At 57.0% G+C, this 24,460-nt stretch overlaps 2 protein-coding genes across 3 annotated transcripts; one reads left to right on the top strand and one right to left on the bottom strand.

The window, feature by feature from the left end:
• Positions 1 to 2,917: 2,917 nt before the first annotated feature.
• Positions 2,918 to 8,797, bottom strand: LURAP1 (leucine rich adaptor protein 1). Its single transcript, XM_032117853.1, has 2 exons — positions 8,558 to 8,797; positions 2,918 to 5,562 (listed from the first exon to the last, which is right to left on the bottom strand). Exons 1-2 carry the CDS (start codon positions 8,774 to 8,776, stop codon positions 4,873 to 4,875), a joined length of 909 nt encoding a protein of 302 aa, XP_031973744.1. The 5' UTR covers positions 8,777 to 8,797; the 3' UTR covers positions 2,918 to 4,872.
• POMGNT1 (protein O-linked mannose N-acetylglucosaminyltransferase 1 (beta 1,2-)) lies at positions 8,062 to 23,737 on the top strand. Of its 2 annotated transcripts, none has more exons than XM_032117851.1 (22): positions 8,062 to 8,228; positions 9,958 to 10,152; positions 12,148 to 12,256; positions 12,642 to 12,757; positions 13,014 to 13,079; positions 13,488 to 13,601; positions 14,258 to 14,375; positions 14,674 to 14,772; positions 15,253 to 15,380; positions 15,954 to 16,024; positions 16,301 to 16,376; positions 17,772 to 17,855; positions 17,986 to 18,027; positions 18,197 to 18,255; positions 18,706 to 18,778; positions 19,089 to 19,217; positions 19,510 to 19,635; positions 19,791 to 19,855; positions 20,196 to 20,240; positions 20,419 to 20,554; positions 20,872 to 20,981; positions 21,258 to 23,737. In XM_032117851.1, the coding sequence occupies exons 2-22, from the start codon at positions 10,042 to 10,044 to the stop codon at positions 21,358 to 21,360; spliced, it is 1,980 nt and encodes a 659-aa protein (XP_031973742.1). In that variant the 5' UTR covers positions 8,062 to 8,228; positions 9,958 to 10,041; the 3' UTR covers positions 21,361 to 23,737. The 2 variants fall into 2 exon arrangements, with proteins under 2 accessions (XP_031973742.1, XP_031973741.1); XM_032117850.1 differs by lacking the exon at positions 8,062 to 8,228 and adding an exon at positions 9,055 to 9,139.
• Positions 23,738 to 24,460: the final 723 nt, after the last annotated feature.

Raw genomic sequence — 24,460 nt, 5'->3', positions numbered from 1 at the left:
CCAAGTCCTGCATGGGAGGCGTCAGGGGATTCCTCCCAAGCAATGAGTGATGTAAGTGGGAAGAAGGTGGCATATCAGGGATGCTGATGGGCCAGGGTGTGTGCCCAGCACTCAGGGAGCTGTGCCACCACTCGTCCCTGGCCCCCTGGCTGGGCAGGAACAGGGCACAGGCAGGGAATGAAGCCCTGAGCCTGTCCTTGTCACCCACCCATGCCCACACACTCTTGAGGGCCTGAGCAGCCACACTTGTTTTTCACTCCCAAGGAGTGCTGGGAAGCTCTAAAGCCAGCGGATTATTCTCCAGAGCAAAGACCTGGCCTGCTGCCAGCCCCTGGCAGGGAACAAACAGGCTGGGGAGACACTTCCCAAAGGCTCAGCTCGTTCCTGGTTCACGCTCTGTCTTTGTGCCCCTGTTCAGAAGCCTCAGAGTCACTCAGCTGCGGACACCAAGATCTCAGGAGGGGGTTCCCAAAGCTGGGGAGGAGGCAGGAGGTTATCAGGAGACCCCACTTGGTGTCTGAGCTTCCCTGGGCAGAGCATCCTCTGTCCAGAGTGGCTTCTCCAGAGGTTCCGCAGAAGACGGGCACAGGGAGGGGGGATGTCTCTCCCCTCTCCTCTTTGCACAAAACCTGTAGGAGGTCCCCACCTTTGGAGACCTGTGACCCTGGGGCAGTGGGAAGGAAAAGCTGGAAGCCGTCTGGAAACTCAGGGCACAAGAATCCTACACTGGGCTGATTTAACCCAGTACTGGGGGGTCATGGACACAGTGTGGGGGGCAGGCTGGGCAATGAGGCCAGCCTGGGTACCATGTCCCAAAGGAGTGGACCGAATTCAATTGTCCTAAATTGGAGGCAGCTTTGGCATCATGGGGCTCTTCCTGGGGATCTGGGGATCGCCACTTTGCTGTAACCAGCACCAACACTTCAGCCTTGCCCAGGAGACCATCAGAACATCCCCACTGCCAAAACAGGGTGGGCTGGCGGAAAGTTGGGGGCTACATTTAGCCTTTCTTGTCCAATTTGTTGACTTCTCCTGCCCCACGCTGTCTGCAGTGGGTCAGGCAGCACAAAACCAGAGCTCTGCTCACAGCGCTGCGCCCCAGAAAGGGTTACAGATAACCGGGGTGCGTGGGAGCTGCGCAGGGAACAGCACAAAGGTCAACAAGGGAGCATCGACCTCCAGATAAGAGGAGGGTGGGGGTGCTGTGATCCAACCCCACAGGCTGTGCTTGCACCCACACACCCCCTGCACCCGCTCCCAGGGTCACCCCACAGTGATGCTCCCCACGCCAGCGAGCCCACAGGGTGGTGTGGGGCCCCAGGGCTGCCAGACCAAAGGCCACGGAGTTTGGCCACCTCCCTTCTGACCATGGGGACCATGCTCTTTTTCCCCTGGGAAAAGGATATTTTCATGCTTCCTCCCTGCAGGAACTAACAGAAATTGCTTAAATGGCTGCATTGCTCTGGGGACAGGCCGTTTCGGAGCTGAGCCGCATGCAGGGAAGGGAAAGCCCAGGGGACATTTTAATAACAAGCAAGGAGAGCTATTGAAGTGTTTTACTGCCTCGTTAAGGCAGTCTAATCTCTGTGTATATCTGGGGAAAAAAATTGGCTTGCTGGTGTTTTCATTGTAACAGAGGTGGGTGTTTTCTGGCACGGCTGAGATCCCGCCTGCTTTATCTGCTTGTTTTCTTACCTGATACTGGCACTGAACAGCCCAAGAGCAGCTCAAGGGCAGGAGCAGGCAGGGTCAGGGCCAGGCAGACCAGGTCGGCTGTGGATCCGTGCTGTGGGCTGTTCCCCACCCATGGGTGCTCTGCACCCCATTGCTGCACCCACCTTTCAGCAAGACGCAGGTGCCCAGGGTGTTTCCCCAGAGGAGGTTTGGGACATTTGGCTCTGCACGTGCCTGGGCAAAACCCAAAGGTGGGTGATCCCTCATCCAGGCAGGCCAGAGACAGATCAGGGAGAAAACCATGAGGTCCCATCCCTCCCTCCAGCTCCAAGGGCTGGGATTTGGGGGATACACAGATTTTGGGGCTATGGGCACCTCGGGCTGATGTAAGCCAGGCTGAAGAGTCCATACCCCAGGGAGCAACAGCAAAAGTTCTTCTGCAGCATTACAGGGTTATCTGACTGCTGAGGTCTAGATTTGGAAGAGGAATAGGCTGGGCATTTTATTTCTAAGGTCTTTTTCATGATTCTATTTTTTACCTCAGCCCAGCAGAAAGTGGGGAAATCCTGCTGAGTCCTGCTGGCTCTGGCATCCAATTTCCCCTTTGCAAAAGCTCACAGTGTCAGAGCCGTGAGCCGGAAGGGATGCTGAGGCTGGGATGGCAGGGCTGGATAAGCCGATTGCATTTGCTTTGGAAAAGCTGATGTTTGCATGAGCACCGGCTCTAGTGGTTTTAAAAGGATCCACCCAGGAGCAAATCCCAACAGCCTGATATCAGAGCTCAGCTGCTCCCACTCCAGCTGGGCTGGGGAAGTCTCTGCTCTACACCCAGATCCACGATGTGCCTCCTGGGTGGAGGAAGCCATGGGAGCCAAAGCTGCCACTGCAGAACACAGGAAGCAAACAAAGACTCCAGCACCGCTAACAGGGCTGGCAAACACCTAAAATGTTCTTCCTTGGAAATCTGGAGGAGGAAGGGTGAGGCTGCTGTTTGACACATAGTTCAGCCGAGATCAATACAGTCACCCTTGCTCCTGGCAAATGTGCGCTGCTACCCAGCTGCTTCAGGAAAAGAGACTTTTATGTGCCACCACACTGATGTGAGAAGGGACAGATCCCCAGACACTTGGTCTGTGCCTGTTTCAGGGCTGGGGCTAAACCTGCCCTTCTGCAGGGCTGCCAGAGGCTCCTCTCCCCTTCCCCTAGAAACACCGGTGAGCTCAGCAAAGCACCGACAGCGTGGTCTGGGAGAAACACGAACATTTATTAAGCCAGCTATTTTTTGTTGAGAATGATTTTAACAGTGCCGAAGGACTCACCCTGTCTCCCCCAGGGCCCCTCAGCTGATTCAATGCATGCAGGGTTAGCAGGAAAGCAGCAGACAGCCAGCCTTGGGGACATGGTGGCTCAGTGTCAGCGGCACAGCTACACAGGGAGCCACAAGCTACTCGCAGGCAAAGGCAAGCCAAGCACAGCTGCTCCAGGGCAGGCAGAGGGATGCTTGCATATGGCAACCCAGTCCCAGTTTGCTGGGATTCCCCCAAGTCCTCAGCAGGTGCTGTCTCTGAGAAATTTGGGCGTTGTCCTGCTCTCCGAATCCATCCAGGGAAGTCCTGAGAATCTGCAGGGGAAGGGAGGGTGCTTGGGGCTCTCAGAACAGAGGGTGATTTCCACTGAAGGTGCTGCTTCAGAGACACCAAGCTGAACCTGTTGTGCACCCAACCACCTTCCTAACCACAGCCAGCTCACATCTCACATCTGGAAAGGCACAGCCTGTCACTTCCCTCTCTCTTAGCTTCCCACTGACATCACGAGATGATGTCCTCACTCCGACCATCCCAGCAAGGACAGATCCAAGCTGCGACCCATGCAGGCAACAGAACAATGGCACGATGGTGAGAGCAAAGCTGTCACAGCACTCGGCTGGGGACAGATGTACCTATGGGTTCTGAAGTCAGGACACTCCAGGCTTATCCACAAATGTGGAAGAGCTTGGCTCCTTGAAGCAGCATGCTCAGGTCCTTCCCTGCATCATCTGGTGAAGGCAGCAGGTCCTGCCCAAGCTCTCACATGGCTCCAGCTGCAAGCCATGCTCTACAAGCCAGCAAGGGGCGTGCTGAGAGGCATGGTGGGGACAGCAAAAGGCACGGGCAGAAGCCAAGGCTAAAAAGAGATGTCTCCAGGGCAGAGTCACTGCAAATCCACCCCAGACAGAACAGCCTCATGTTTCTGGTTGCTGGTAGGAGGCAGAGACCTGGCACCACTCATCACACAGACAGAGAAACCCAGCCTTCACCACCATCACACCGTGTCAGGGGAAAGCAGGAGCCTCACCAAGTCTGAGCCCTGCAGGCTCTGCCAGGCTGCCCGTGCGCTGCCATGTCCTGGGGATTCTGCAGCACTGCTCCCAAGGTGGAAGACAGTCCAGGAACAAACAGGGAGAACTGGATTTCCATTTCCCACCCAGTGCTTTGTTGTTCTCGTGTCATCCCACCGGGAAGTCTGCACCATCATCCTTCCTCCACAGGGCACGGACAGAGGCTCCCCAGCCCCACCTCAGATTGGCTTCACAGAGGCATTGAAACCAGGCAGGGCTTCACCCGCAGGGAAGGGGTTTCTCGCATCCACCATGTGCTGGGGCCAAACCCCAGGTCAGCTGTGCCCTGAGTGGACACTGGCCTTGAAGACAATGATGGAAGTGAGCAGATGCAACAGGGATGCCCTGCTGATGGTCCTGCCCCACACTGAGCATGCTGGTGCCACTGAGCTGTGGATGCATGGCAGTGTCTCCTGTCCTCTCTGGGTAGTCATTTTGGGAGAAGGGTCCCCAGTTTTTGCACACAGGAAGGTGAGGATTAGAGGGAGAGATCTCAGGAGCCCCACTGTCCCAGGTTTCCCCATAACCACCACCAAGGACAATAGAGGGACATCCAGCCACTTGTAAGCATCACCCTAGAGCAAAGGATTAAATCTCCCAGGACCCACCTCATCCCTCCTCTCCCAGAAATGTGCTGCAGAGCAGGCAGCCAGTCCCTCATGGCTGCATCACCAAAGGCTGTTGGGGGCTTCAGAGGAACAGTGCAACACCACCAAGCCAGCCTGGCCCCCCGCCTCCAGCCACCCCAACTCTCCCAAGCACAGACAGGTGAAGCAGAGTGGGCAGCTGGGAGAGCTGGGCTGGGAAGGCGAAGCCACGGGCTATAGGAATGTCACATCATCCTGTGACTGGAGCCAGCGCCAGTGGGCATCGTACTCCAGGTGCAGTTTGCTGTTGAGTTTGCAGTTCTCAAGGTCAGCCTCAGCTTTCCAAGCCTTCCCATCTGGATTTCCCTTCCCCAGCCATTCCCCGGCCCCCGGTGGTGATTTGGTGTCTCTGTCTGGTTCCAGAGAGGGGGACTGCTGGCCCAAATACCCGTTGGCCACCTGGGGCTCCTTAGCAAACCGGTGATCCTGGGGCAACCCTGGTGGGGAGAGGTCCACATGGGGCCACTCGTGCTCCTCTTTGTCCTTCACTTGCTTTGCAAGACCTCTCTCAGGGTCGATCCTGACCCAATCCTGCTCTGCCCTGGCCAGGGCTCTGCCCGATGTGGATGCAGCAGCAGTTTCAGCAGCGTTCTGGGAGTACTCATCCATGTCATCAGCCAAGGTGTCCAGGTAGCTGCCGACAGAGATGCTGTCCAGCCTGTCGTTGGGGTCCTGCAGGCTGTCCCAGCTGCCCCGCCGCGAGGCCTCCTGGCTCTCCACCAGGCTGTACTGGCTGCTGGCCAGGCTGCTGCAGCGGCTGGTCAGCGTGCTCCGCTCCTCCAGCAGCCACTTCACCGCCTCGATGCCCTCGTTCACCACCACCAGCTGCTGCAGGATCTTCACGTCGACCGCTCGCAGGTAGGCCTGGGGGGGACACAGAGAGCACAGGGGGGTTGAGGTGACCCAAGGGCCCCATGTCCCAGCCCAGCCTGGCAGAGGTGTCACCATGGTGGCCACAGGTCTCCTAAGCTGCTTGATGAAAAGCATGGTGTGGGAGAACGCCCTGCAGGGAATCATCCCAGGGGGCCCTGTCCAGGACCTGGGGACACGGCCATCGGTGACCAACGACTTGTGGTTCCCACCAGCCACCAACCCCCTTGGGGAAATAAATCCAGGGCATTTATGTTGCTATCTTCTATGGGAACAAGGAGTAAGCGAGGAACTGGAGGTACTGGATGCAGACCTAATCCCGGAGCATCCTCCAAGACCTGGGAGGCAGCTGGCAGTGCAAGAGGATCAGGCATTGCTCAGTGCAAGCGTCTGGCTGGACCCTTCATGCCTTTACTTCTCTCCTTCTAGGGGCTGAACCAAGCCTGCTGACAATGTCACATGGCAAGATTTGGAGACCCAAATCACTCCCAAAATGGGAGGACAAGGAGGACAGGCATCGCTGATCACACCACTCGCCTCACCGATTCCTGCCCCTCCAAGCCTGGGGAAGCTCTTTGCAAACCTCAGTTGCTGCAGAAACATCTGTTTTCCTAATGGAAAGCCCCGTGTGCCAAGACATTCCTGTCTGCATGATACTGGCCGCCAAAAGCCACTGGATTTCCCCTGCACAGGACACAAATATTTTGCCAGGAAAAGAAATAAGGCCACGATGGGGGGGGAAAGGGAGAAAACCCACTGCAGGCCAGGTACAGGCATCTTGAGGGCTGCAGATGCCCATGGACTCCTTCACAAACACATCCTGTGCCCAGCATCAGCAAGCTGTGACAGAAATCCATGCGATCCCTGGGGATCATTTTTAAGCACAGCGCCCAATCCTCAGCATCCGGTACCCTGGGAGTCACTCGCCCGCCCACGGGTGACCCCAGAGTCTCCTGAGACCCCTGTCTCCGGTCCCACAGCCAGCGCAGCAACAGAAGCATCTGAGGAAGGAGCCTGGGAAAACTCCAGCCAGGATTTCAGCACGTGACACCTCTTCCTCCAGACGACACCAAAAAAAGGGTCAAAGATTTGTAAAGACCCAACGCCAGCCCTCCCACTCCCTCCTCACGCTCCTCAAGCTGGATTTAAATAAAAAATAGCAGCGATGTGCCTGGATTGGGGCAGGAGCCAGCTTCCAAGTGCAGAAATTTCCTTTCTAGGCAAGTTATTTAAAAAACTGCCTACAATGGACTTTTCTGCACACACTGCTAAAGCATCTGGCCTTGGCAGAGAGACCACGAAGGAGGAGGGCTGGAAACCCCTGGTGGGGGGTTCCCCATTTTTCTCTGCCTCGTTCAGAACTGCAGCTGTCAGAGATGCCAGGGGAGCCACCCCAAAAGCAGAGGGTGGGATAACACTCCCCACTTTCCATGCTGCTTGCTGGAAGGAGTTGGCCATCAATTTGCTGCTAGTTCAGGCCAGCCTGACCTCCCCACTGCACTCCAAGAACCCCCCTCTCCAGCAAGTCAAGGTTACTGTGGGAGGAGACCCAGCACAGGCTGCTCTCTGTACTCCTCCAGATGCACTGAAGTTCACTGCACAACCTCGCATCAAGGACGGCCATACAGGGGACTGTCACACTCCTCCTCACACTCTCCAGGGGCAGATACAGCCCTGCTCCCCTCCCCAGCATGCAAGAAACCTCAGGCGCCTTCTCCTTTCAAGATATCTAGCCCTAAGGATAAATCTTCCTCCTCAGATCAGGAGGCGAGAGTGGGAATTTGCTAAATTCTCCTCCCACCGCCCACTCCCAGGCCAGCTTATCCTCTGAGCACTGGGTTTGCTGGTTTCCTGCTGCTCGGGGGGGGAGGGGGGGATTCTCGTCCCTGTTCATGGGGATGGTGAGATGAGGGGAGCCCTGTGCTGGGTTTTGGCATCTGGGTCCCAATCCCAAGCTGCTGATCCGGGTGTGAGGTGCCCCCACTTCTTCCCTAGCCAGCAAGAACAGCCAGGACAGGGCAAGGAAATGCCCTTCTGAGCCAAGGTGAACAACGCCCGGCCCAAGCCAGGCCTTGCTGGCCATAGGCTGAGCCTGCTTGCACCTGGGCAGGGCAAACACCACACTGCCCCAGAGACCTTTCTCCTCCGGTCAGGGTGCAGCCTGGAAGCCGGTGCGGAGGGAGGATGAAAGCAGAGGGAGGATGAAAGCTCTCGCACCGATGGGAATATTGAATCAGCCAAAGCGGAGGGCTCAGGCGGGGTGGCGCTCCAGCCCCCCGGGGGCACGCAGGGATGCGGGCGTATTGAGCCTGTTTCCCTACGGAAACAATGCTCATTCCCACCCGCTCGGCATGTTCATGCGTGGGAGAGTCCCTTCCCCCAGCTGCACTTGAACCCATTGCCCAATCTCGCCACGTTTCCCGAAGGCGCAAGCACCGCCGGTATTTGCTCCCTCCACCAAAGAGGTAGGCGAGAAAGCTGCCATCGGCACTCCCACGGTTCCCGGGAAAGGCTGCCACCGCAGCCCAACCCTGTACGAGGCACTCGAGAAGCCCCAGCAGGAACCGAACGCAGGGAAAGCTCCCGGCGATGCTTGTGCCTTGTCACCCAGGGGGTCACACCCGGGGGAGAGAAGATCCACCACCGTGCCCTTGGCGAAGGTCCCTGCCCTAAATTCTGATCTCGGACACCGCGATCCCCGACGGAGCCGGCGTCTGGGGGCGCGCGGGGCGACGGGGGCAGGACGGAGGTGGCAGAAGAGGATCCCGGGGGTGGAGGGAAGAGAGAGGCCGGGGAAGGGGTCTGAGCTGGGGGTTTAACCCGTACACGGCGGAGCAAGGTTTCCCAAAATGCAGGCAGAGCGCGGGCACTATTCGGGGCTGTCACCGGGGGTGGCAAGCAGCTGCCCGGAGTGGATGCGGTGACGGCGGGATGGGACGGTCAGTTACCGGCGGGCGGCCGGCAGCGCTCCCGGCACCGCGGCACTCACCAGCTCGAGGCGGAGCGTCCGGAGGCGTTCGGCGAGCGGCGGGTGGGCACCGCGGGCCGGTGCGGGTGTCGCGGGCGGCGCGGGCGGCGCGGACGGCGCGGACGGCGCGGGGGCGGTGTCGGCCCGCAGCCCCCGGAGCAGCACGGCGGGCGGGCGCCGTCCCACCTTGCCCGCCAGGTCCCGCAGGTCCGCGGGCAGCGCCTCCCCGCCGCCCTCCATGCAGGTGGGGCGGCGGCGGCCGCGCTGTCACCGCGGCCCGCGCTCGGCCGCGCCCCTCGCCGCGGGCACGCCCCCGGCCACGCCCCCGCCGCCACCTGCCCGCGCACCAGCGAGGTCCGCCGGGGCGCGCAGAGCGGCGCGGGGGCGGGCCCGGGGCGGGGCCAGCGCTGGCCACGCCCCCGCGGTGTCGCTGCGGCGCCGGAAGCGGCGCGGAGGGTGCGCGGGGCGGCGGCGGCACCGCCGAGCCGGGACCGGCCCTGCCCGGCCCAGCCCAGCAGAGCCCAGCCCGGCCCGGCCCAGCCCAGCCCAGCCCAGCTCGGCCCTTCCCAGCCCGGCCCTTCCCGGCCCCGCCTCAACCTCCCCGTGAGTAGCGCGGCCGGCACACGCCTTCCGGCGCCCCCCGGACTCGCCGCGGTCCCGAATCGCCTGGGTCCCCCTTTCCCCGCCGCCGCTCACTGCCGCCCGCAGACACTCGGCTCTCCCGCCCCGCCCGGAGCGCCTGGGTGCCCTTCGCCCCCTCCGCCCCCGAGTGCCTCTGGGCCCCTCAGCGCTCCTCTCCCCGCCCAGCCTGGCCTTGCTGGGGCACGCTGTGCTCCAGCCAGATCCCTGACTCTGCCGGGGCTCCACATCCCGCCCAAGCCCAGCGGTTTGCTCCCCGCAGGGAGCCCGGCCTCCTGTTGGCACAGCTCCTCTGCCCAGGGGTGCTGGGAGCTCCAGCAGGACGGTGGCCCGGTGCTGCACTCCGATAGCGGGGATGGGGCTGTTAGTGGGGAGGGTGTCTCCCCACCAGGAAGCCCGCTGGCACATATGGCCAGTGATGGCCCGTTCCATAACACCTGCTGGTCCAGGATCTGTTGTCTGCTTGTGACTTTGGGCTGCTGTTCTTTCCCAGAGCGTGGGAGTGGGCCCATGGCACTGCAGCAGCCTCGCTGAGGGGTTGGGCTGGAGCGGAGGCTGTCACTGGCCAATGAGTTTAGGGGCTTCCCCTCACTCACCCTGCAGCAAAGCCAGACCTCCTGCATTGCTCCCAGCAGGAGTTCGGCAGGCAAAGAGGCTCCAAAGGGCTTTTGCTCATGGCACATCAGTGCTGTCCATGGCCACCTCTTGTGCCAGGCTCTGTCTTTGCTGGGGAGAGAATTTGAAGGCACCTCCCTCACCCTGCGCCCATCCCATCCCGGCAGGGAGCCCTGATGGACATGAGAACGGAGCAGCACGCATCCTGACCCCTGCCCCACACGGCTGCCCCCGTGCCAGCCCCCGGGACTATGGACGAGTGGAAGCCAAACCCCGCTGTGAAGCCCCACAAGAAGCGGAGCTGGTACCTTGCCTGGAAGTACAAGCTGATGAACCAGCGCGCGCTGCGGAAGCTGTGTCAGGTGAGTCACCCGCGGCCCTGCGGTAGATTAGGAAGGATAATCTACAGGATTTGCAAGTTCACGGAGCAGCTGCATAGGTGGAAGTGCATCTGCTGGCAGTCTGGCTGACCTGACATGCTGAGGAAGCATAACTTGTTTTCCAAGAAGCTGCCTCCAAGTGCCTGTGTGTGGAAGGCTCTGCCTTGTGTAGCAGCTCCTTTCAGCTACCAGCAGACTTGTTGAGTGGCTATGGGAGGAGATACAATTATCCAAGTGGCCTTGGGAAGCTTTCAGCTAGAAACCAACTTGATTCCTCCCATCCTGGCTCTGAACCCATGCTGAGTGCTGCAGGGCTCAGCTTTGAGCTGTTTGATTTGCAAACCAAGCCTGGTATAAGGCACAACAGGTGGACAGAGAAAATAGGGCTTAGTAACAGGATCTCATGCCCCAGAGGCAGCTGGTGTCTGGGAAAGCCTCAGCCTTGGTTGCTGGTGCTGTAAAACAGCTAATCCTTGGTGGAGACGGTGTCCTGGTGGGTGTCTGGGGCTGTAAGGACAGGAAGGTTTGGCCCCATGGCGGCAAAACACAGAAAAGGGACCTTTCCTGAGAGGAGTTCATGAGACCTGGCAGTTGGTTTCTGTGGGAGGGAGCAGGGGAGGGTTTTGCATGTGCCTGGGAGGACAAAGGCTCATGAGGGCTCCCTGGGCAAGGAGACTGCTCAGTTCTGTGTCTGATGGGGTGTTCAAGGCTTGGGAATGGGTCTGGTCATGGCAGGCATTGCTCACCATGCTAGAGCCTGCACGCTCTATAGTACAGTCATCTCTGTACTTTGTGGCACCACTTAGAACACAGATGAAAATTTGCCTTAAAATAGGTAGACCAGAGTTGCAGATATGGAATTGCCAGGTCTACAGCAGCCAAGCATCCATCAGTTAGCTTTGACGGAGCCAGCTTTGCTAGACTTGGCTGCTGGTCTTGCTTAATTCTTATTCCTTCTTGCTTATTCGCTCTGGTCGCTAGGGCTGTTCCCTCATGTCCCCAGTGCTGACCAGGGTGGAAGGTCTGGGCAGGTTAGTGAGGTGGCCTTGGTGCCTCTCCGTGAGCCCACAGCTCTGTTCGTGCCTAATTAAAAGCTTTCTGTGCACAGATCCCAAAAGGTGCTCATAGTCTTGAGTCAACAGCAAATTAACAAGCCAAAATGCCACAGTGACATTTATACCATCGTGTTGTCTTATTGCTGGTTTTCCATTTTCCTTAGTTACTCCTTGAACCTGCTTGGCAGAGATAGCAGCAGCACAGAGCTTCGTTCGAGGCAGTAGCTGGACAGATAGGACAGGAATCCTTTTAGTGCCTCTCACCAAGGGCAGGACAGTGTGTCAGAGAATCAAGGGTTTGTTCCACAGCCCCTGGACCTTCCCAAGCCCTCTGTGTCAGCATCCACAAGGGTTGCACTGAAGTTTGCTGCAGACAGTAAGGCTGCAGGCTGGTCTCTGCAGCCTGTGGTACAGTGCAGTTTTCTGAAATCAGACGTCAGCTTCTTCCCTTTGTTTGACTCAGCTGCACAGGATCTCCTCTCCTCTGAATACCCTGAGTGCATCCTCTGGTTCCAGAGGGACAGATGAGAGTAGTGATGCTGCAGCAGAGGCAGAAGTTAATGTTACCCTGGGAGCTGTAACTCTGAATTACCAAACTCTTTGCCTGTGGGGACCCTCAACCTTGATGCAATAATTTAGCAGGAATCTGCTCACAGATCTGGAAGCAGGGATACGTTGGAAGTGGGTTAATTCTCACATATCAAAGAGTCGGTGCTCTCCAGCTGACAAGTGTATTTCACCATGAAACTCGGTCACCTGTATTTCTTTCTCTTTGCTTTCTTCAGGAAAAAAACAGGGGAAATGACAGATGCTTGTGATCCCATGCAAGATCTCCTTGGAGTGCCCTGCAGCCCGTGCCAAGGTGGGCTTGTTTTGGGGTTGGTACTTGCAAATTTCTAACACAAAACATCCTGCATTGCAGACAGGTGCTGTCCTTTTCCTGCTTGTGACTGTAATTGTGAACATCAAGCTGATCTTGGACACCAGGAGAGCGGCTTATGAGGAGGAAGAGGAGTCTGCACAGGACTATGGTGAGGGGCAGCATCCTGTTGTGCTTTGAAAGCAAGGAAACCAGAGGGTCCCTTTAAGTCAGAGCTAACTTGTGACCAGCTACATCATGAGAGACACGTCTGTGCATGTGGCTTTAACAAAAATTAATAGAAAATGCTGCTCCCTTCCTGGCCTGTCTACCGAAGGCTTCGGCACATTTGGCTGAAGAGATCTATGTGGGGTCACCTGAGGCCAGAGCTGTTGCCATTTGGTATTTCCCCTTACCTACCATCCCTGTAAATTCTGACCCATGTCTCCTTGGGCTGGGGTGCCTGGTGGGATGCCCTTCTGGAGGTTTGGCTGGGCTAGCACAGAGCAGGGACAAACTAGGTGTGCCAGTTGAAACTGGGAATTTCTCCACTTTAGATGATGAGATGCTGAATGTGGAGGTCCCCAGGCACCCTGTCAACAACAAGAAGGTCCTGGATGTTGAGGTGTACTCCAGCCGGTCGAAGGTCTACGTGGCCGTGGATGGGACGACGGTGAGTGGCAGGTGCTGGCTGTCCCTGTGAGCAGAGGATGGACAGAGCTGAATGGGTGAAGCCACAAACAGCAGTGATGAGAGCACTTCAGAGGCTGGCAAGAAGTTCTGCTTCCAGGACTTCTGCTCTGGCGCCCATCACTGCTGTGAGCAAAGCCAAAGAGATTTGCCTCTTGTTTGGATGCTGTGTTGTGCAGAAGGGGCAGGGAATAAGAAGAGGTCTTGGCATATGATTCTCATCATTTGTCCACTTTCAGGTCCTGGAAGATGAAGCTCGGGAGCAGGGAAGAGGGATCCATGTCATCGTCTTAAATCAGGCCACGGTAAAATATCACCATGTCTTTCTTACTGGGCAGTTTGTCCTTGCTCTTGAGCTGTTGGGTGTGTGAGGCCAGGGGCAGCCAGGAGGGAAGTCCCTGAATGGTTTTTGTGTGCAATTTGTAGAGCATGACATAGTCACCCAGAGAGTCCCTGCAGGGTTTCCTTGTGCTGCCTGCTGTCCTTGGGGAGTGGGCAGGGGAGGAGTTGTGAGGTTGGGTGATGCTTCCCATGGACCTCCCCATGCAGGAAGGCCTGAGGGGCGAGCTTGCCTGGGGACTAACTCCCTGGCATACCAGAAAAGCCACTCCCTGTGTTGCTCAGGGAATGAGGCTTCCAGGGCAGATTTCCATAATTCTGTGTGTCCATACCATGTAGTATTTAAGATCCATCTGACGTGTGAATACCAACAGGGTCACGTGATGGCCAAGAGGGTCTTTGACACCTATTCCCCCCATGAAGATGAAGCCATGGTACTTTTCCTGAATATGGTTGCCCGGGGCCGGATCCTGATCTTCACCATTAAGGTATGTGACCCTAATATAAAAAAAAAAAAGTCATCTTGAGTCAGGATGTCCTGAAGCTCGTCTAGGCAGTAGCCTCGTGAATGTCATCAGGCATTCTTAGGACTAAATGTCACATCCCCACGGGGCTGTTACTCCCTGTCTGGATCACCTCCCTTGTCCTCTTGCTCTCCCTTCTTGTTGCAGATACTGCTGTGCCCAGCAAAGCAGGAGAGCAAAAAGCAGATGTGTCAGAGCACACAGCAATAGACAAGGGGTTAGATGGAGAATGGGCATGAGGAAATACAAGGATGTGGTGGGATCTTTCTGGCTCCCAGTTCCAGGGCTTTACAGGGGCCCTGTGGACTGTGCTGAGTCTGGGCTGCTGTGCAAGCAGCACTGTGCTGCCTCAAGGTTTCTGGCTTAGCTGTGTGAAGTGTTGCCTAACACATGGCCCTGCTTGAGAGCAATTTGGTCTCAAGGAAACAGAGTTCATGATTCCTCTGACCTCCCTGTGGGTCATGGTGAAGCCACTGGCAGCTTTAGTGGCACAGAGACCTTGAAGGTTTCTGGCTCAGCTGGTTCAAGGGTAGGAGTGGGCCCTGTACCCCTTTGGTACTGATGGGAGACTTTCCCTGTCAGGAGCCAGAGCTCAGCTGCAGGGTTGTGCTTTGTTCCAGGACGAAGGCTCCTTTCACCTCAAGGAGACAGCCAAGAATGTCCTGAAAAGCCTGGGGAGCCAAGTTGCACCATTCCTGAGCTGGAGAGACATGTGGACATTTGTGGGGAAGAAGGGGGGTGAGTCTTGCACAGGCTGGGAGAGGGTTTGTGGCTCCTTTCTTTGAGAAGCCAGGTGAAGACAAACCCAGCCCATCCCGAACAGGCTCTGTGAGCAGGGAACAAGTCACAGAGAGCGGCAGCTCCATTCCTGGGGGTCAAGGAGGGTATGGAGGCAGAGCATGTTCCTTCAGCAGTTTGCTAGAGGCCAGTGGGAAAAGGTGCCAGGCTGTCCCCCAGGCTGACAGCCCCAGGTCATGCCTTTACACAGCAGGGCTGGGCCCTTCCAGGCAGTCCTGACCCTATGTTCCTGCTCCAGGGGAAGTATATGGGGAGAAGCACGCCAAGTCACCTGCCCTCTCAACGTGGGGTGACCCTGTTCTGCTGAAGACAGAAGTTCACCTGACATCTGTGGAAGGTAGGAAGTACAGTCTGCTCTGTGGTGTCTGTGGGAGATGTTTGCCTGCTGCCTGGTTTTAAGTCAAAGCCATGGGTCTGTTAGAAAATCCCAGGATGGATTTAAGGCTTGAGATGATGATGGTAACTTTTAAAATGGGCTTAGCTCCCTTTCTTCCTACTTCCATGGCAATTCCAGGCATGGTTGTTGAGAAGGGTGAGGATGGAGAAGGGGGAACATGGCCTGGCCAATTGTCACCTCTCCAAAGCAGACCTGGTCTGGTCTTTTCTGACTGTTGGCCTTGAACAACCCATTGCTGCTCAGAGAGACCAGAAGTGGCGCTGGGCTCTGAATGGCTCCTGGGGTTGTATCTGGCATCCGAAGTGTTGCTTGTTCACTGCCAAGGACTGGCTTGGTCCATGTGTGTGGTATCCCAGCCTGGAGCACACGAGGCGAGTCTGTGGGGTTGACAGGTCTGTTCTCTCTCCTCGGTGCTTCCAGATGCTGAGTGCCATTGGCCTGACACGGAGCTGAACCGGCGCCGCAAGAGGTTCTGCAGCAAAGTGGAAGGTTATGGCAGCGTCTGCAGCTGCAAAGACCCCACACCCATCGAGTTCAACCCTGATCCTGTGAGTGCAAGGGCACGGTGTTCAGGGAGGGCTGGGCTGCACCAGGTGTGTTTTGCAGCTCAGATGCAGAGCACTGTCCTTAAGTGCCAGCTGAGTGATGCAAACTGCCCCTGGGCAAGCCCTGAGCCCTAGCAAAGGTGATGTGAATACCTGGGGACAGGTCATGCTGGGGAAGGGGAATTCCTTTGCTCTGAGTTGCCAGGAATAGTTACCCTGTTCCAGGGATATCAGTGTAGCAGCAGAGCCTGGACTTCTACAGACAGAGCAGCTATTGTGACTTTTGGGCTGTCCTTGGGACAGTGCTGAAGGGTTCAGACACAGGTCTCTGAGTGGATGCAAACTGGGATTTTGGAGCTGTGTCAGAGGTGGGGTGATGGAGGGAAGCTGGCAGGGTCTCCAGGAGTGCTGAGGGCATCCTGGTTGGTTGGTATGGCCCTGAGCCAAGAGGTAGGACTATGCAGCTCTGCTGTGGTCTGTACCCCTTGGATCCTGCTCTCAGTGGCATAGAACGATAGCATCATTTTGGTTTGCATGGCCTCTCCCACCCCCATCACACACGTTGTTCTCTTCCAGCTCAAAGACAATAAAGTCTTTGATGTGCCAGTAGCTGTCATTGCAGGGAACCGCCCCAACTACCTGTACAGGTAAGCACTCCCAGAGGGCACAGCTGCTCTGCTCTGTGCCACAAGACCAGGCATGGCCCAGGCCCTTCCCTTTCTCCTGCTGGCAGGATCCAGCCTCCTCCTGGGGTTGCATGAGTACCAAGGGCAGACCTTGGGGGAGGGGAAGGGGAGGCCTAGGTAGGTCCTGTTCCCTAATCATGCACACTTTCCCCCATCCCAAGGGATCCATACCCCTGTGCTGAAGGGCCTGTGCCCGCTGGGGCTGTGCTGCACTCAGGCCCCTCCGTCTCTCCTCAGGATGCTGCGTTCCTTGCTGTCGGCTCAGGGCGTCAATCCACAGATGATCACAGTCTTCATCGATGGGTACTATGAGGTGAGAGCATTGCCAGAGATCCCTGTGGCCAGCTCCATGCTCCTCCAGCCCAGTGCTGGCCCAGTCCTTGGAGCCTTGTCACCTTCTTCCTGCTGTGTGTCACACTGCTCCTCACCTGCTCCTACACAAAGTCAGCTTAGCCAAGCCATGGGTGTGGATAAAGCTGCCTTGGCCTTTCCCAAAGCCCAGGGCTGACCATCCCCATGTCAGAAGAGGCTTGGTGTGCAGGAATGACACCTGGTGGTCATGCTGGGCTCTCCGCATACCCTTTTCTCACTTGATGAGCATTGCCAGCCCCTTGAGCAGGCTCTGCATGTAATACCACCTGTCCAGCTGCTTCACGTGGAGAGGAACAAACCAGTCCGGCCATGCCTGTCCAGCTCCATTCTCACTAGGGGGTAAAGAGACCCAAAACTGTGTTTTCCCAAGGCTCAAAGCTTGGGGTTCATGAAAGCTGGGGCCAGGTGAAGGAGAACTGGCCCTTTAGAGGCAAAGACCTTCCTCTTACTCAACACTGAATAGTCCTGAAAGCCCTGTCTCTCTGGCAGTGGAATGTACTCTGGGACAGGCACATGGGATCTTAGTAGATCTCAGGAGCTTGCTAGGCCTCATCTCTGCAGCATCCAGTGAGGTACTGCCTGGTTGTCCTGGGATGGAGACAGTTGTTCCTTGCAGGCCTCTCCTACCACTGCCACATTGTGGAGCTGGGGGAGCTGACTTGTTTATGCAGACTCTTGCTGCACCACATCAGAGCAGATAAAGATAGCAGCATCCATTGCCATGGCAACTGGAGCAGCATCCCTTAGCTACGAGGGGGCAGCCTGGATGCTCGAGCTGCCATGGTGGATACCAGGGAAAGAGGGAAGGGTTGGTACAATGGGAGTTCCTTCTCTCTCCTGTGGGTAGGAGGTGGGATGCACAGTAAGGGGATGGAGAAGGCCTTGGTGGCTCCTTCTTGGGGCAGAGATATGTCAGCCCAAATTTGGATTGCTTCTGACCCCTGTGCTTGGTCAGAAAGGTCCTTTTCTTGGCAACTGTGAGAGAACATTGAGTTGATTGTGGTCTTGCCATTAAGCAGCTACTAGATGGTCCTGGCTGTACCTGTTTTCTCTCTGCACTGTCTATGGGGGACTGGGAATCTGGGACCTCTCAGACATTCTTGGATACAACTTTGGGTCTGCAAAAAATGCTGACGAAGTCATGGTGATACTGAAGGGCTGAAGGGCCACAAAGGTTTGGCAAGCTCTGTGCTGCAGGGTGTATACTGAGCCTCACTAGTCCCCAAGAAGACAGGCACCTGCAGGGGATGTTCCTGTTGTCCTGGGGAGCTGACACAGGCAGGGGAGGGGAGTATGACCCACACATTTGAGGAGCTTTGTACTTTTTCCATTGCAGGAGCCGATGGATGTCGTAGAGCTGTTTGGCCTCTCAGGAATACAGCACACTCCCATCAGCATTAAAAATGCCAGAGTTTCCCAGGTGAGAGAGCTTTCCAAATCCTGGGACAGTTATTTCCAGGGACCTCCAATAGCATTTGAGGGAGGCAGGCTTAGCCCCACATCTGTGCCAGGTTGATGCTAACATGGGCAATGATTGTCTTTTCTTGTAGCACTACAAAGCCAGTCTGACTGCAACCTTCAACCTGTTCCCGGTGAGTGGGACTGCTACAGCGCAGGCTTTCCCTGGCATTTGTGATCCCTATCCCACAGGAGCTGGGATCAGTCCTGTGGGGCAAGGAACCACACAGGCAGGGGACATTGCTTGTGGCTCTGCTCTGTCCTGTTCATCTCCACGCTTCTGATGTTCTCCTTGCCCTACAGGATGCTAAATTTGCTGTGGTTCTGGAGGAAGATCTTGACATTTCCGTTGACTTCTTCAGGTAAAGTTGTGGGTTCCTCTGTAGGTGGACCATTTCCTGGAAGCTCTCTATATGCTCAGGAGAGACCAGATCCTTGCCATGCTGTAACTCACTTATCTGAGGCTGAGTAGACCCCAGGCAACAGCCAGAACTGAGCTCTGCTTTCAGAGTCTTGAGGCCGCTGTCCTGGCAATCAGTGCAGGCTGACTTCAGGGTTGGGGATCTCTTCCTGGTTTGCTTTTTGGGGATACTGATCCATTCTGTGCACACATGGTTGGGGCTGCCCCATAGCCAGATGACAGGGGCAGCATCTAATGCTGCTTGTTTGTTCTTAAGGAGAAGAAACTGATGGGCAGGAGACAATGAGGAGGAGATGCAGCTTAGCTTGTTTGGGTGCTCATCTCCTGGTGGACCGTTTGCCTTGGTTTGCATGGTAGAAGGATGTTTGACCAGAGTCAACTCTTTCCTTAGCTTTCTGAGCCAGTCAATTCACCTTCTGGAGGAGGATGAGAGCCTGTACTGCATCTCTGCTTGGAACGACCAGGTGGGTCAGGGAAGGATGGTGAAGCAGGGCCACCTCTGCTCTGCTGTGTTGTTCCCATGTCAGACTGGGGTTCAGGTTCCATCTTTAAAGCAGACTGTGTCCCCCTACTTTCATCCTAAGCGGGTCTGTCTCCCCAGCCCTGAACTCTTCAGAAGTGCCCCTGCAAATCACCATCCTGTCCCTGCCATGTGCTTCCCAGTGGTTGTTCCCTTCTTCCCGTGATGAGAAAGTCAATGGAGCACGATGCCTCCCTTTTTTTGGTGGGGGAGGGGTGCATTCAGGGTGCTGAGCACTCCCCATAACATTGCAGGGCTATGAGCACACAGCTGAGGACCCCTCACTCCTGTACCGTGTGGAAACCATGCCAGGCCTGGGATGGGTCCTCCGGAAGAGCCTGTACAAGGATGAGCTGGAGCCAAAGTGGCCAACCCCTGAGAAGGTGAGTACCTTGGAGACCCTGTCTTCTGCACCCCCATCTCTGCCCTGATCTTCACCCAGTCCCTGGGTGTACAGCTCCTGGAGGAGCTATCCCTGTGCTTATACTGGGAAGGATGCCCAAGCAGAATGGATTTGGGACAGGCAGTGACTTGACGAGGAGCATAACCATCCATAGAGCTGGGCCCAAAGAGGGGGACTGGACCTGGTGTGGGCGCCCATAAAGGTCCCTGGATGGCCACACTACCAAACCCTGTCCCCAGACTTGAGTGTGAGTAGCAGTTTTCCCTCCCCAGCTCTGGGACTGGGACATGTGGATGCGGATGCCTGAGCAGCGGAAGGGCCGGGAGTGCATCATCCCGGACATCTCGCGCTCCTACCACTTCGGCATTGTGGGGCTCAACATGAATGGCTACTTCCATGTGAGTGACCTCCCGCAGCCCCCACGCCCTGTCCTGCTGCTGAGCTCTGACTCGGACACCTCCCCAAGTAGTGGGGATGCCTGAGGTGATCTCCAGATATTGCTGACCCGTGATCAAACTTGGTTTTCCTTCCCTCCTGTCTCTCTTCCTCCCAGGAAGCCTATTTCAAGAAGCACAAGTTCAACACAGTTCCAAATGTCCAGCTTAAAAATGTGGAGAGGTGAGTGTTGGTTACAATGAGATCTTGATGAAACAGTTGCTTGGCCTGACCCTTGTCTCCTTGTGCTGGAGTCATTTCCCATCTGGAGCAGCCATAACCTCCCATATCAGCACACTGGCCTCTGCTGGGGAGTGCTGGCAGTGGTTTTTGCAAGTTTGGGTTTGGCTACCCTGTGCTCCAGGGGCACCTGTTGAAGGGTGCCACATCTCAAGAATGTGTGGCAGTCCCCACCCTCCATTTATTGTTTCCAGCTGCCTTTAGTGTTACACTGGGGCAGTCTTAAGTTTGGATCAAACTGTCTGACTCCGCCCTGATCTCTGTGTTCTCTCCTCTCCAACAGCTTGAGGAAGGATAACTATGAGACCGAAATTCATCGGCTCCTGGGGTGAGTGCCTGCTGGAAGGTGGGGAGACCACGGGGCACACTGGGTGAACCATAACAGAAGGAAAGGTGGAGGTGGCCTTGGTGACCCCAGCCACGTTTTGCATGTCTGAAGTAGTCTGCATGGGAGTGGGGAGAAGGGCAGAGGGTGTCCCCTCTCACTCCCTGTTCCATTTCCACAGTGAGGCTGTGGTCTTGGACCACAGTAAGAACCCCTGTGAGGACTCCTTCGTGCCCGACACCGAGGGCAGGGTCTATGTCATGTTTATCAGGATGGAGCAGGAAGCGGATTTCACCACCTGGACTCAACTTGCCAAGGTGAGGCCCCTGACATGGCCTGTCCTCAGCCCTGCACTGGTCTCTGCATCGGTGGGAAATGCCTGGCTGTTGTTCTTGGGTTTGCCCATGGCATTGACACAGGTCACCAAATGGGTTCTCACTGTCCCTGGGTGCTGTTGAAGCTCTTGGTGTGGCTGGAGGGATGCAGCCCTGTGCCACCCCAGTCTTGGGGTGCAGTCCTCTCTGCTGTGTCTCGTTGAGAGCAGGGGTTGTGCCTCTTCCCATGCCAGGGGATGCCTGGCCCTGCTGTCCATCCCCAGGCTCTGATGCCTTTTCCTCCCTCCCCACTATCCTAGTGCCTCCACATCTGGGACCTGGATGTCCGCGGGAACCACAAGGGGCTGTGGCGGCTCTTCCGCAAGAAGAACCACTTCCTTGTGGTGGGGGTCCCTGCCTCCCCCTACTCGTGAGTATCAGGGACACAAGGGTCTGAGTAATGCCCCATCCTTACAGCACTGTCCCCTGCCTGGCACACACCATCATCCACTTCAGTCCCAGCCCAATCCTGGGGGGACACCATCGCCACTTCTTATTCAGTGTGGTGGGAGGGGGGACGGGATACGTTCCCAGGGCTGGAGATTCACAGTGGGAAGGAGATCATGCCAGGCAGTGCTGTTGGAAATTGGGGTCCTGAGGGGGACCACCAGCCCTGCCTGCTCCCATCCAGCCCCCTCACCTGCAGGTCCAAGAAGCCCTCGTCAGTGACACCAATCTACATGGAGCCCCCTGCCAAGGAGGAGGGGGCGGTGGCAGTGCCAGCGGTTCCAGCAGCAGAGCAGACGTGAGGCTGGCAGCTGGAAGCAGAGGGGACCTGGGGAGCACAGAGGCCCCCACAGTGCAGAGACAGAGTTGGCAGCAGCTCTCGGAGGCTGGTGACTGGATACAGACTCCTGCTTTGGGCTGCAAAAGCAGATGTTGGGCTCCCTCCAGCCCCCTGTTGTGGTTTCCCTTGCCCATGCACAGGACAGGGTCCTTCCCTGTAGATAGGCCACCCCCATCCCAGGAACTTGGGTTTTTTTAACACAGACACTCTACTAACGCTGCTCCTTTTGCCCCCTGGCTGGGCAAGGTTGGAGGAAGGAGATGCTCAACTGGAGCCTAGAGGGGGCCTCAAGAAACACCTCTGCTCTCCTTTTTGGCCCCAAAGTCCTGAGAAGGCAGCATGGTGCAAGTGCTGCAGCCTGCCAGCTGGGTGTTATTTATTAACTCTTGCCTGCTGGCTTTGTGCCCCATGGTGAACACAGTGCTGAAGAGGGGATATTCCAGCATCTCTCCTGTCACCTGCACGATGGATGCACCTTGAAGACTGTGCTGGGCTGGACATCTTCCTGCACACTGGCTTTACTCCGTGGGCTGCAGGCAGTGGTGCAGCCCAGCTCACAGAAAAGGGAATGCTGAAGAGGAGCTGGACTTGCTGTGGACACGGAGGGGACACCCCACACCCAGCACGAGGGCAGTCAGTTCTGGGAGCTGGAGGTGATGTAGATAGAAGTGGACCAGGCTGTGTGCTCTGGTTCAGACTGCTCTCACCCACCTTCTCTGTGGGGAGCAGCCCTGCCCCTGGGTCGTGGGAGAGGGGGTGAAAGTGCCTTGCAGAGCGAGATGGGAGCAGCCAGCAGGCATCCCCTGGCTGCAGGGGCAGGGGGGGCCGGGGTCCTCTGGAACGAGAGATGCTGCACTATGGTCCTTGCCTGTGGTGCTGTACCCTGTCTCTCCATTCTCCCTGCCTAGGTATCCCCTGCTTTTGCTGAAGGCAGAGGGAGTTTCTTCTCCTGAATCCCCACCCTTACTGCAGTAAGTTGCTGGCAGGCAAGCTGTGAGCTGGTCTGGGATGGGCAGCCTGTGCCTCCCGCTGTGGTACACCCCTTGTGCAGAGGGAGAGGGAGGGGGTTCCGTGCCTTAGGAAGGATCCCAGGGCCCCCTCCCATCCCCAACCATTCGGTACTAATGTCTCTGCACCCCGAGGGGGCAGTCCTGGTCCCCTTGCTCAGTACAGCCACTCTCACCCGTGCAGCAAGAGATCCATTCTCTGCCCATCCCCTGGCCTTGGGCAGGGATGCAGTGCTCTGGCTTGCCTTTGGGAGAAGGAGTTGCTGCTCAGTCCTTTCCCTGAGGTCACAGGGGCTCTTCTCCTTCATTTTCTCACTGTGAACTGAGCATTGGGGTCTACACTACACTAACTTATTTATTTATTGCTTCTGGGAAGGGGCAGATCACAGGAAGCATCATGGAGAGCTGGCAGCCCCCCGCCTGTGCAGGGGCAGTCATGGGAGGTTTGTCTCTTGTCCCCCTGGCTCCACCCTCTGTTCCCTGCTTTCCTCCCTTGCCCAGAATAGGAATGAAAACTTGTGAACCAGGAAACTCCTCTTGGCCAAGATGATCCCAGGGTGGATGCAGCACAGCTCTAGCATGACTGCAGGGACTCTGACCTTCACAGGCCCTTGCATGCCTGCCCCAGCAGGTGGGATGGGATGGATGCAGGAAGGGAACAAGAGCGTGCAGGGTGGCACCCTTGAGGCTGCACTACTGGTCTGGGGCTCAGCCCTGCCCCCCCTCAGTGCTGCCCTTCTGTGGGACTCTCCTCTGGCAGCCAGTGGGCAGGTGGCCCCTGGTGGCCCTGTGCTGGCCCTCAGGGTAAAGCAGGTCTTTTAAGAGGATGGAAAAGGGACTTGTCTTCTTCTGAGAACAAGTAGCTTGCTCCCCATGCCCTGCTTTGGAAAAACTTCCATGGCTCTCCATTGCCCTTTCCTTGGCACCTCTGTTCCCAAGGCTCAGTTTCTCTTCCCCTTGAAACTAAATGCACCCTCTTTCCCTTCTCGGGTAGGGCTCAGGCTTGGCTTCCTCCCAGCTCCTCTTGGGGCTGGGGAAGGTGGTCCTAGGGATAGGGGATGGCTAAACATGAGTTCTCCTCTACTCCCCTGCCAGCCAGGGGTCTGTGGCTCCCTGCTCTCAGTGACAGCAGGACTTGGCTGGTGGGCTTTAGGCTCCCCCTTCTCCACACACCACACCAGGCCTATGGGGTGCTGTTCTCCGTCCCTCCCCGTTCCCCCAGCAAGGCTCTGGGGTGGCAGCCGTGGCAGGGCTGGGTGTGTGGCATCACCAGGGTTTGACGCTTTCTGAATTGAATTATTTTTTCAAGAGTAAACATTGCAAAGCTGTTGAGCCTCGTGTGTTTCTTAGCTGGCCTTGTGCAGGGTCCAGGGCCGGGGTCCCTGGAAAGGACAGACCCCTGTTCTCTGGTGTCTTGCTCTGCCTAGGGTTGTGCAGGCCTGGCCATGGGCTAACAGTGGCCCCAGGCCTGTGCCAGCAGAGGTCCTCTGTGTGGTGCGAGCTGTTTGTGAGCTGTTTCCTCCTTGAGCTTTATCACTTTTATCTTCAGTTCAGCAACTGATGGAAACTTTGACGAGCTGCCTGGTGACTCGCCCCCATCTTCTTCCTGGCAACGCCAGCTGCTGTATCCTGAGAACTACAGCCTTGTCACCCTCTTGACCATTCCAAATACCTGCCCCCATGGGGCAGGGAGCCCTGGGAGGGCTGGGGATGCACCCATTTCAGGGGCAGAGACCACAGGACTGAAATAAAGAGGCACTGGGAGAGTGTCAGCCACCAGCATGCACCAGCTGCCTCCTGCTGCCTCCGGCTCCCCTGCCTGACCCCTGCAGCCAGGCAGGGCTGCCAGCCCCTCCCCAGGACCAAGCACAGCTCTCTGGCTGGGCAACCCCTTAGCAGAAGTTTCTTGCATAGCCCCGGGTGCTTGGTGAGGGGCTCTCATCTTGGGGGATCTCTCTCACTTCCTGGTGTATCCTGCTGGTGCTGGAGCATTCCCGGCTGGCCCAAGAGCTGGTTGGGCCACTGGCCCCTCGCCTGCCTGCCCTGGAAGTCCGA

Source organism: Corvus moneduloides, chromosome 9 (assembly GCF_009650955.1).
Source record: "Corvus moneduloides isolate bCorMon1 chromosome 9, bCorMon1.pri, whole genome shotgun sequence".
In the NCBI taxonomy this organism is placed as follows: Eukaryota; Metazoa; Chordata; class Aves; order Passeriformes; family Corvidae; genus Corvus; species Corvus moneduloides.
This window is presented reverse-complemented; position numbering and strand designations above follow the sequence as displayed.

Excerpts from the sequence above, each read along its gene's own strand:
- LURAP1 (XM_032117853.1), bottom strand. The coding sequence starts at position 8,776 with ATGGAGGGCGGCGGGGAGGCGCTGCCCGCGGACCTGCGGGACCTGGCG. Across the intron at positions 5,563-8,557 it reads GGACGCTCCGCCTCGAGCTG|GCCTACCTGCGAGCGGTCGA; the intron begins GTGAGTGCCGCG and ends TGTCCCCCCCAG.
- POMGNT1 (XM_032117851.1), top strand. The coding sequence starts at position 10,042 with ATGGACGAGTGGAAGCCAAACCCCGCTGTGAAGCCCCACAAGAAGCGG. Across the intron at positions 13,080-13,487 it reads TCGTCTTAAATCAGGCCACG|GGTCACGTGATGGCCAAGAG; the intron begins GTAAAATATCAC and ends GAATACCAACAG. Across the intron at positions 13,602-14,257 it reads TCCTGATCTTCACCATTAAG|GACGAAGGCTCCTTTCACCT; the intron begins GTATGTGACCCT and ends GCTTTGTTCCAG.